Genomic DNA, 12296 nt, shown 5'->3' on the forward strand with positions numbered 1-12296 from the left:
GCGTCACAGAAATCGAAAACAAATGAATACCGCAACCTCACAATGGTTCTCACCTAAAACACTCAAACCAGAAGACAGGCAAAAATAAACTACCCAGAAAATTCAGGGGGCAAGGTGCAGGTATGTCTGTCAAAAACCCTTCTGCGAATGTGGGTGTAATCACCACACTTAGGAGTTAGACCCCAGAGGACCACACAGTGCCACACTGTCTCAGAAAAACAAAAGGCTCAAGATGTAGCTTACTTGGTTAGCACAGCCCTGGGTTTAATCCCCAACACAAAAATATGTATCTGTGTGTATGTATACATATATACATGTATACTTACACATTTCTATATTAAGTACCCCATATCAATACCGTCAACATTTGAGTATGCCAGGGCACATTCATGGAGGTCAGGAAACTTCGAGGGTTGGTTCTCACTTTCGATACTGTTGAGGCAGCCCTTCTCTAGCTGCTTCTGATCTTATACACCAGAGTAGCTGGCCTGCAAGCTTTCAAGCAACTATACCTTAGTCTCCCATTTCACTGTAGGAATGAATGCTAAGAGTACAGAGGTAGGGCACAACATGCAGCTTTTAAGGTGGGTTCCAGGAACTGAACTCAGGCTTGCATGGATAGCGCCTCCACTACCTAATGTTTAGCCAGTTCCCTGGTCCTCATATATAGGATTCTTTTACTGACATAAGAAACATGAACTTTCAGTGACTGTGTACCAGATAAGGGTGAACTGGGCATATAAAGGTCAACTGGAAAGACTTCCCTAAAGCTACTTGCTTTATAAACGATGGTGCCACTGATACCACGAACGGTGAACTGATAACCTACAAGATTGAAGGTGGAAAATTCTTAGAGACTTAGACCTTCAGTGTCTGCCCCAAGCGTGGGAATGGAAAGGAAATGATCAAATCCTGTGTTAAGAATGTTCACCATCCTTGATTCAGGCAAGAAGTGTGTCTAGGTGCGAAACGAACAAAAGCTACCCGATAGATTAAAAGTTTATTCTAAAGCAAATTAGTATGTCCAGGAAAATGCTTATATAATCCCACAAGGGGCTCAGAGAGGAATGGGAAGTACCTGCAATATAAATGCAGATCACCTTTATTACAAAGTTGGGTCATATTCTGATTCCTAGCCTAATTTCCTATATCATAAAAACCTATATTCAATTTTATAAATAGCAGATAGCAAGAATCATAAATTTAGTTAATGCAGAAATTTAACAATTTTTTTTTTTAAAAAATGAGAGTGAGAAATGGCTGTTTCAGAGCAAGTATCAGAAAGGGTTCTTTCTTTGAAGCTATGTTTTTCCCTCTGACGCCACCTCCTTGGGGACATAACTAGAGAGAAATAAATTTCACAGCTAATATATATGAAGTAACATGTTTAACATTATCCAATGAATTTATATCTACCTACAGCATATAAATTTATTCCACATAAACTGTCGCCTCCAACAGAATTCATTAAAACAACGTTACAGCTTCTGAATTAAATGCAATCTTCTAATTGGAATTTAATCTTACAATAGTAGTCGGTGGGTTTTCTCTTTTAATTCACAAACGGAATAATTCATTCACGTGCTTCATAGCTCTATCTGAAGGAGGTAACTGCACATTGGACACGGGCTGGCTGCCCACTGCTGTGAGGCCAGAGGGTTGTTCATGACTATCCTGCCTCTGCTCATGGGCAAGAAAGGATGGACACTGGCCATGCTGAATGAATGCATCACTAATATATTCTATTACCTCCATGAAAATGTCATGTTAATTTCTGATCTTCATCAAGCCAGACAATGGCTTATATCACTGGCCGTTAGCCAATTAGCTATGTGGAAAATATTCGGCCAATTACATTACTTATATTAGGTTAGGGACTGGAGAGAGAGGCAAAATAAACGTGTTGAAAATACTGGGGAGATAAAATTTAAGTTGACACTGTCTCCGCATGCTGGAGCCCAAGTTATACAATCTGATAGGCAGCTGCCAGTGCTTATAAATGCTTATTAAATCTCGCTTCTCTTTATGGCATGAGAGAAGATCTGTATTTTTACCAATATTAGCTTCATTGTGTTATGAAAGAGACCAAAATACTTAAGATCATTCGCTCCAGCTTATAAAACATATTATATAGTTTATTAAATTGTTGAAATTACTTTTCAGAGTCAAAATTTCACAGACTGGAAGTTTAAGCACAACCAAGTGGCTTGGCCCAATGACAGACTGCAACCCAAGGTGGCCCAGAAAGGGATGTGTCAGCCTGCTCTCCTGTCTCAGACCTCTGGGGAGAGGGGGAAGGGAGGAGTTCATTATCAAGTTTTATCTAAAAAGCAAAGATGCCCAGCTTCACAAGTCAGCCTCTTGCCTAACTTGAAGTCAGATGGGTTTGTATCTTCCAAGTTTCTACTTCTCCACAAGTCAAAAGTTAAGAGTGTGATCATGAGAAAGATCAAAAGCAAACTGAAACTAGGAGGACGGCAAAGTCGGTGAAGTACTTGCCATGATGCGCGCACGAGGACCTGAGTGCAGGTTCCCAGCCATCGTGTATAAAAGCTGCACTTGCCGTCTTGGCTCTGGGAAGGGAGAAACAGACTCAAGCAGACTAGCCTTCTCTGCAAGTTCCAGGCAAGCAAGAGACCCAGTCTCAGACAACCAGGTGGATGCTGTATGAGGTTGACCCATGAGGCTGACCTCTGACCTCTGCACACACAGACACACACACACAGACACACAAAGAGAAACTGTACATGAATAAATGAAAACAACGTGAACAGTGTGAGCAAATCACTCACATCACTTGGTGCTTAGAGTGTGTCACCAGATCTGTGGAGAGTTTGGTGGTTGGGAACAGCACAAGGCCAGAGCACAGCCTGACAAATAAGCCAGAACCTCTGCCATTCCTCGTCAATCTTCTCAGGAACACTATGCAAATCCAGACTGTTATTATCACATTTATTAATAACCATGGCTAGCTGCCTATTAAATATGCAACAGACTTAGCCACTCTTCACTCCACGCCTCAGACAGGGAACGACATTAACGAATGCTTCATGCGCACACCAGGCAAACAGAAGGCAAATCAGAGGTCTGCCAGGTGAATGGTGGGCTTAAGGAGCCACAACCCACAGACAGACTCTCCTTTCTCATTCCTTACTTCGTTATACAGACATGTTTACTGCCAACACAGATTCAGTACATTAGCCATCATCTGACCCCAAAACTTTGGCTATAATGATCTATTTGTGCAACCCTTTTATCTCAGTTTTATTCCCCTGCACCCAAGGCAGAGGATGTGCCATTCTGACCACCCACCCTGTGGATCTGACCTCCTTTACCATGAGGACACATTCCAGGAAATGCCTCACTCAGAACAAGAGTTGATGTTGAGACTAAAGACTCCAAATGATTAGCGATCATTTCATTACTCAATAAACTATAAGGTGTAAAAGGCACAAGACTATGACTGAGTTGGCAGTGAAAGGACCTGATCAGCCTTCAGGTGCGCAGCACTAGGCCAGGACAAGTCCCTGAATCGCAGAGACTTCATCCTTTGGTGTGCCTCAAAGCTGACTTGGGGATGGATGAAAATGTCAGAATGAATATCCCAGCTCACAGGACCTCTACTTCCTACTAAAAACACAGCCCTGGGAAGTTTATTGCAGTCTGAGAAACATAAAGCATTTCCTCATTTATAAAAACTAACACTGCTATTCAACATGGACGAACAGTAGATTCTCTTTCAAAAGAGTGATTTTTATTACAGTTCTTCAGACTGACTTTTCCGATAGTCTTAACAACTGAAATTGACAAGTAAAATAGGCCGACTATTCATTAAACCTATTCATGTGGTTTTGTTCAATTTCATACAACAATTTCAGGACAACGAGACTGAGTCAGACTCTCAGTACTGAAGTCAGGGGTGACAGGTAAGAAAGGCTGGGCCCCGTGACATTTCAAGACCTTCCGAATCCCAACCACTTCTATGAATTCTCATTTGTACTCCAGACAGATTAAAGATTTATTGTCTACTCCACCTGTATGTGTGACATCTGCTCACCAATCTACAGACCATTCACCAAAGCCTAGCCAAGGACTATCGCACTGGGAGCCCTCTGCGAGGGACCCCCAGACCTGACTTAGGACCCTGAAAATTTATCTAAGATTTCATTCAGCTCTACCGCCGCACGACTCCACTGGCCATTTTATTTTTATACTGCAGACATCCTTGTCTTGTTTATTGTTGATTGTTTGCCTACTTCTTGTCAATGAAAGGAAAACTACTGTGCAGAAAATAACAGGATGATATTTTCTCCCTCTCTAGCTGCAGTAAAATGAAATGAAAAGTATGACTAGTCTGCTCAGAAACGTGAAAGTCAACAGGCTCTTGAGGGACAGGATGGTATATAACAGTGAGACTAGTTGTTTTCCTAAAGTTCTGTGAAATCAGCATGTCAACATGCTCCCTAGCCATAAAATCTTCAAAAAAAATTCTGGCCCAAACACCTGAATGTTTAACAGTGTTTTCAAGACACACCCATCACCAGACGACATCTCTTGGAACGAGTGGTGAGTTGAGGACCAATTCCAATGTCCATTTCTAAACTAAGGCCAGGAACATCAACATCCCACTCAGACGGGGTGGGCTTCGGCAGTGCCATTTGTAAATGAAGAAGGTTTGAACAGACAACTTCCAGAGCCTAGTTAGTACAGACACCATCTAATCCATCACCACGATTTGTACGGAATACAGGGAATCAAAGGAAAGAGATCATATACACGTCAGTTAATTATTAGTTAACTTTGAAGATGTGTGCCTTTTACTCTATTCTCCCAATTAAATATGTTTTGAATACAAGTCCACTAATGAGATGAGTTTATGCCAATGGCTCTTAGCACTTCGTGTCACTAAGTAAATACCTGACACTCAACGGTGCCCATAAACTGGCTCTATTCTAGGACAAAGCTACTGCAGGATGTCAGGCATCGCCCTACATCCCTCTGCACCTCAGCAAGTGACTGGGTGTAAAGGTAAGTCACAATTATTCACTGTTACACGGGAAGCCGCTGCTTTCTCAGGAACATGGTAGATGGTATCAAATGTGGAAAGTACACATAACAGGAAAATATCACGTTCCTTCTGTCACGCCCCTGAATGACCTGATGAGGCAGGTAATGGGCAAAAGTCCCCAGAAATTTTTAAGAAAATTGCTGAGAAACCCAACTTTACAGCCCTTTGGCTTTTTCAGGAGCCCATTATGTGAGGGCCAACGACTGGGACCTATCCACGAGCAAACTGGGACTCAGGATGAAGGAATCAGAGCTGTGCTGCAGTGTGGCTTGTGTTACTGGTAAGTTATGACAGGGCTCAAAAAGCAATTCCTCAGACAATGGTGCCTTCCTTCCAAAATTTCGATTGCCCATGCTTCAGAGTCTTATTAAAACAAAACAAAGCCAAGTAAGAAAAGTTCCCTCATGTCCTTCCTCAGATTCCTGTAAGAATCATCCTGAAAGGTTTAACAATGAGATGAACACCATGGTGTGTCCCTGCTCTCACAGATGTGTTCACTGCCTTCTTGGTTCATCGTCTTCATTGACATTTTTTTTTCTTTATGGTCTTGTGACGTTTCAAATGAATAGTCACCAACTTTCACTCACCCTTTCGGCTAGCAGGCATCACACCCATCCGTTCATGGCTGAAGGCAAGTCAGAGAAGGGAGCGCAGCCCTCACCATGGCCGAAAGGGTTCCCTCGGAAACTGGGATTGTCAGCAGAAGCTCCTGGGACACTGCAACACAAAAATGTTTTCACACATAACTAAGATGTAACTTCTGAAACCACTACTTCCTTAAACTTGAAAACAGCAACACAGACACCACTGTAGACATGGGGAAAACACCGTTCCAACAGCGTGATGCTCACAAGCAGGAACTGGAAGCTGTTTTTGAACGACAAAGGCCATTACTTACTTAGACTTCTCTATCATCTTCTTACATAGTTCAGCATTTCAAATGCACCATGCCCTATCAGAAAGGCTCGAGTAATACAAATCCATATTAAGTTGAACCTTATACACATAAATAAAAGTATCTTTTCTTGTTAGATAATGCTCTTTGCCAGAGGATGAAAAAAAACACTCAAAAAACGATAAAAAACTAATAAATTATAATTGTTTGATATAGTAATAACCATGAAGAGGAAAATAGTAACAGAAATAAGTCATAATGCTTTACGCAAAATAATTCCATTTTACTATTCAGGAGGTCTTGAGTTCTGCAGGGACCACACTCAGGTACATATTTCGACTGAGAAAGAAGACACAGAGAGGAGTTCAAAGTTGAGGAGCCTCAAATCCGGCCTCAGAAGAGCACTGTTCAACTTTGTGGCCCTGAAGAGCCTTTACTGTGCTGAGATGCCAGTTCTGCCACGTGCAAACATAGGTATTAACCAGTGCTCACCTACCTCCTTCTAGTGCCCTTAGCTTCTCTATCATAAAGCATGATTATTTATAAGGAACTTGAACTATTAGCTTCTCCTTTAACATCATGATTAAGAGATTTATGACATGAATCACTCTGATGTCCAACTGTCATCAACACCAAAGATGGGCTGTGGGCAGAGTGTTGCAAGTGTTTAGGAAGACTTTCACTCTGGCATAGGGACCTAGTGCTGTTGAGCTGGCAGTCAGTGGCAGATGGCATCCCCTGGGTGTCCACAGAAAGCTTCCCTTCCTCCCCAGAACACAGCACCAACTGCAGAGAAACTCAGTCCCAGTGTATTCCAGATCAGACCTTCTCAAACTGTGGAAGTATCACTGAGATCTGTTCAAAATGCAGACTGGAGGACTGTGCTTCCCAGGACTGATTTAGTACGTCTGCAGTGGACCCGAGACTCCGTTTCTACCAGACTACCAGAAGAAACAGTGACTGCAACAGTAGACCATACTGAAACCAAATGGCAAGTCCTGTGCTCCAGCTGTCGCAAATATCCTTGAGTCCCAGACTTAGAGAGCTTCTCCAAAGCTAAGGACTCTATCTCATACAGCAAAAAGTCATACGCGAGGGTCCCTCATTCTCTGAGTAAAGTCTAAACACAGTCTAAAGAGCCTTATATAATCTGTTCTCTCTAATTCCCTGACATGACCTCAGACCACCAATTCAGCTCCTCACTACCACCAAAGCAGACCCAGTAGGCTTCTTCCTGCTCAAAGTGAGCCACAGGTCTGGTGTCCTTGTTAGTCCAGCCCTCGGGAACTCTACTAGTCTACCCCTTACACAGAGGGTTCTTTCTCATCTCTGTGTATTAGGGACATTAGCCTCTTCAAGAGCCTGTCCTGCCCACCGACGTAAGTCTACCTCCTACTTAGCCTCAACCATATCATCCTGTTTGCTTTCTCGGGAACCGCTAGCATCATTCATTCACCTGTGTTCCTCATCAGACCATCAGTTCCATGAGATAAAGGTTCTGCCCATCACTTTAAAACTGCCAGAAAAGTACTGCCGCATAAAAGGCACTCCATACAGATGTTTAGTCAACAAATGACTCAAAAATCACAATTAAGTAAATCAGCATCTCCTAAAATAGAACTGCCATCGATGGACAGCTAGATATAAGATACTGTCTGAAGGATTTTACAATCATTACTCCATTTCATAAGAAGTATGTTATAGGGCCTGAAAGATAGCTCAGCAGTTAAGAGCATTGGCTGCTCCTTCAGAGACCCCAGGCTTGAGTCCCAGCACCCATATGGTAACTCACAAATTATCTATAATCACCACTCCAGGGAATCTGACTCCCTCTTCTGGCCTTTGTAGGTACATGCAAGTGGTACAGACACATATGATTGCAAACATCCATACACATGAAATAGAATGGAATGGAATGGAACGGAATGGAATGGAATGGAATGGAATGGAATGGATTGGAATGGACTGAATTGGAATGGATTGGCGTGGCGTGGCGTGGCATGGAATGGAATGGAATGGAATGGAATGGAATGGAATGGAATGGAATGGAATAGAATAGAATAGAATAGAATAGAATAGAATAGAATAGAATAGAATAGAATAGAATAGAATAGAATAGAATAGAATTTGTATTACCAAGTATAAGTATCTACTATAGATACTGAGGCACAGAGACTCCCAGGGACTGGGCTCTGTAATGCTTACTCTGAGAAATGCACACTTTCCCCAGTCACTGCACAAATGCAAAGTCTCAGATCCTAAATTAGATGGCCTTCTGACACAGGCTTCTGAAGCAGGTTGGCTCAGCTGAGTCTTGGCTATGAGACCTCATGGAAGACACTTCACCGTTCTTCAGGGAAAGCTCCCTTTCAAGTATAGGAAGAGCTGGAGCCCCCACAATTACTAGGCACATAGCAACACACAGTGGGGTTTCTAGAGCTGCTGCTGCCACAGACAAGTACACTAAGCCAGATCTCCTCTCAGCAGAATTCCAGAACTGTTCCAAGACAGCACCTAATATCCTTAATAGTTTATATTTAAAGGAGAGGGAGGGGAGAGGAAGGAGGAGGAAGGAGAAAAAGGAGGAGGAGGAAGGGGAGGAGGAGGAGAAACAGAAGCAGCAAAGAATGGTTAAAGTTACTCTTTTGTCTCTGAGTCTAGAACAATTCCGAAGCCCAGGAGTAGTGCCAGTGAAGGCAGGAGGAGGCGGGGTTAACCACAAAAAGTTTCTGGTCAGCTGATTCCTTTTTAGAAGAACTGTCTTCAGCCAGTTTTACAAGGGATTAGAAACTGGGAGAGCAGCAGCAGGGCAGCAAAGTACAAGCTCCTACTGAAGAGCCAGGGGCTAGGCAGTGATAAAGAGCCAGCAAAGCATCTAGAGTGAGGACTGAGCCTGGATGCTGGCTGCCCCAAGGGTTTGTTTTGTTTTTCCTATGTGAAGGGCAGCTTTCCAGTCAAGCCACTGGTGGGTCAAGCCACAGCCTGGGACTCAGCTCAGCAACTCTGCCATGCTTCACTTAAAATGCAGAAGAGTAACCAGGAATAGAAAGAAAGGACCAATTTCCACTGTGGTTTGTGGGGCAATTCTGTTTGGTTTGGGGGTGTTTGGATGAGCATCCACCAGACACAGAAACTGTCTCCACTAAGCTTTGTACCTTACTAAAACTATTACCTGCTCTGGGCTCCAGAAATGCAAGATAGAGCCACTGAAGAAAGACAGATAGCCAAATAAATTATCCAGGACACTGCCCAGAGGCAAAAGCAGTCTACCTGGAAGTGTATACCCGGAAAAACTATCTTCCAAAACAGAAGGTGAAAAGAGAGCCTTCCAGACCAAAAAAAAAAAAAAAAAAAAAAAGGAGTTTACCACTTCTTCCTGAGGACTAATGGTAAGTTAAAAGAAAATGATTCTGAAGGACAGTTCTTTGATTTCAATATGTAGTGGTGAGCCAAAATAATGGGGACTTGAGAGGAAACAAGTAAATGCATTAATAGAGCAAAGGGCGGGTATCAAAAAATTTAAATATATGTGAACACACACACACACACACACACACACACCCTAGACTTCGTACTCAGAGCTTATTTGTTCTTTCCTCACACTGTAGTTATGTCAATCACCAAGTCCAGGCTGGCAGAACAAACCAAGGCACTAGCTTCAGAAGCAGATCCCTGCCCTCCATACCGACCTGCACCATCAGATTTCGGAGAGCTGCGTGTCTACCAGACACCCCTGGAAACTGCAGCAGCCCACTGCATTTCTCTCTGAGCGCTCCAAGCCAAGACATTAAGGGCTCAGTCCTGGGCAGTTTGGGCTGTAAGCACCTCGGGGGGCATTGTGCTCCTCCATTCCCTTCCAGCCCCAAAGAGGCCTGAGCCTGGGAGGTCAGCTGGAACACTGCTCCAACCTGCTAATCAAGAGCTGCAATAAATTAAAAGCCCATTAAAATATTTTAGAAAAAGCCTAGAAGTGCTCAAACATTAATTGTGCCATATTCAATCTGTTTTCCTAGAGATCTGAAAAGCCAGATTACCACCCTGGGGGTCATTAGAAAGGATGAAGCTTTCTCCTTTTTCCATTTACATATTTAAAAATGCATACATCCTGGCAGTGGTCAGTAGCTCCTTTCCAAGGCTTTGCAAGTCCTTGTGGCTACTTGCAAATGCCACTGTCTAGCCACAGAGAAGGGACGTCCACTGGAGCCTGCTTTGTTTTGTTTTGATTTTTTTCTTCTTCTTTGGTTTTGTTTTATTTTATTTTTTAAAGCAAAAGAACCAAAGCCCAGGGCTGTTGGTTGCAAAACAGCTCTGGGAAAAACAGGTAGAGGCAGCCACAAAACAAGAGTGCTGTTTTCTTGTTTTGTTCACCCTGTTTATTTTCCCCTGAAGCAATCACTGCTTGGTACAAAAGTCTGCAGGGAGCTGGGAAGAGCAGCTGTGGTTCCCTGGAGGCCAGGACCCAGCAATCAAGTTGTTTACCAAACACTGCCAGGCACCGGGAAACAACAACAGCACAGGCAGGCTTTGCATCTATTTTTCAAAAAACAACCTCCCAAACCCTGGGTTGCTGGGGAACCGCCCTGCATGGCTCTGGCTGAGAGGAGAAGTGGGAAATTAAAGGCACGGACTGCACAGAGTGGCTGCCCCCCTCCCCCAAGTCCTGCATGTAATCAGGATTCCATTTCTACTGAAGACTGTCTAACCTAAAAGAGAGGACTGAGGGCCAGCAGAATCGCAAGCAGTGAATTCATGCATGAGGCATTTCCAAGCTTACATTCCAGTGAGGCTCTGTCCATAAGCCCCCAGGGGTGGTTTTCCATTTTGATCAAGCAAGAGGCTCTACATGGGGCTTTGTAAAACACAGGCCCTAGTTTCTAAATCAGGAGGTTGATCTAACATAGAGACTGGCAGTTTCTAGAAAGTTCTCAAGTGACGCTGGTATTCTGACTGAGAATCTCTGTTATGAAGCTGGATGCCCTCTCACTAAGCCCTGCTGAAGATTAGGGGATGGGTTTTCCACTTGGACCTCTTCTGAGAGGCTCACCAGGGAAAACATGGCAGCATAATATACAAAACTATTGCCTGACAAGATGCAGGAATGGTTCGCTATTGGCTTCTCCCAGTTCTCTGCCCAACACTTCCCAACCTGGTCTGGGTCCACAAGGTTCCTCCGAACTCTAGTTGGGTTTACCCAATGACAGGTGTCCCCTCTGGAGAAAAAAGAAGACAGGACATGCAATCCCCAGCTCTGGCCGCACTGGGCTCTGCAGACTGACTAAGTTCCTCTTTAACTGCTCACAATCCCTGCCTGGCATCCATCCTGATGACTGTCTCCCCCTTTACAGGGGGCCCACCATGCCCTTGTCCCTTTGGCCTTACAAGAAATACAAGCCATCTATTTCCTTCAGAACCCTTGACTCAAAAGTCTCATTCTGTATGCTGCCCGTCAGGTGTCTCTTCATTTAAGAATGCAAAATCTACAAGTGTGTGCACACATAATCGAAACATGTGTGTAGGCACAAACATGCAAAATGTTTAACAACGAATCCAACCAAGTAGTGAGAGTTGTTGTTGTTGAAACATGTAAATCAGATTAGTGAGAAGACCTGGAGCCCCTTGACCAAAGACATCTCTAATGGTTCCTACAGTTTCCTTCAGTCCCCAGGAGCTACAGGAGGGCTGGGCCCACTGTGTCTAACTGGTTACACAACCTGAGAAAGTGAGCGTGAGAGCTTCCAAGCCTGCACTAATTTACTAACTTCATTTCCTTTGTTGCAAATGGCACCAAAATAGAAAGGGAACAGAGGTGGGCGGAGCAGGCTCCATCACCACCCTGTGAATAACTTTCTGACAACAGTGAACCCAGTTCAAAAAGCACCTCGGTTGAGGGGAAGAAGAAAAATGCGACAAATGGAGTGCTGTCAGCTCATAAATAAAACGCCAATCTGCCTCAACTAGGAAGGCTCGGAGAAGAACAAATAATGCTGCTCTTTTTAGGGCAGCAACAATAACTCAGGTGTGCTCTGAATGAGCAGTAAGCTGAGGTCTCAGAGGTGCTAGTACCCGAGTGAATACTGTCGTCTTATTTACTCAGATGGGTCACGGAACCAATACTGTGGCAATTAAGTTCCCGAGAACTAATCATTATTCCTCTAAACTCTATGAAGAATTCTTTCAACTCATCAGAGACCATTCTGGTATGTATGTTCAAAAACAAAGTTTTAAGTGAACCCACTAGCTTAATTATACCACAGGAAGAATATGATGTTCTCCATAATTACTTTTCTAGATCATCGAGGCTTAATGAGAACCTTTCCAGTTTGTTTATGTCTC

The 12296-nt window shown here is 43.5% G+C and overlaps 1 protein-coding gene across 2 annotated transcripts in view; it reads right to left on the reverse strand.

The window, feature by feature from the left end:
* Positions 1–285: 285 nt before the first annotated feature.
* Eif4e3 (eukaryotic translation initiation factor 4E family member 3) overlaps positions 286–12296 on the reverse strand; it is a 238014-nt gene continuing 226003 nt past the window's right edge. For both annotated transcript variants that reach the window (XM_037204355.1, XM_028872733.2), the window contains exon 8: positions 286–5785. In XM_037204355.1, coding sequence (XP_037060250.1) covers positions 5688–5785 — 98 coding nt within the window. In that variant the 3' untranslated portion in view covers positions 286–5687. The remainder of the gene's footprint in view (positions 5786–12296) is intronic.

The sequence above is a fragment of the Peromyscus leucopus genome, chromosome 3 (genome assembly GCF_004664715.2).
Source record: "Peromyscus leucopus breed LL Stock chromosome 3, UCI_PerLeu_2.1, whole genome shotgun sequence".
Classification (NCBI taxonomy): Eukaryota; Metazoa; Chordata; class Mammalia; order Rodentia; family Cricetidae; genus Peromyscus; species Peromyscus leucopus.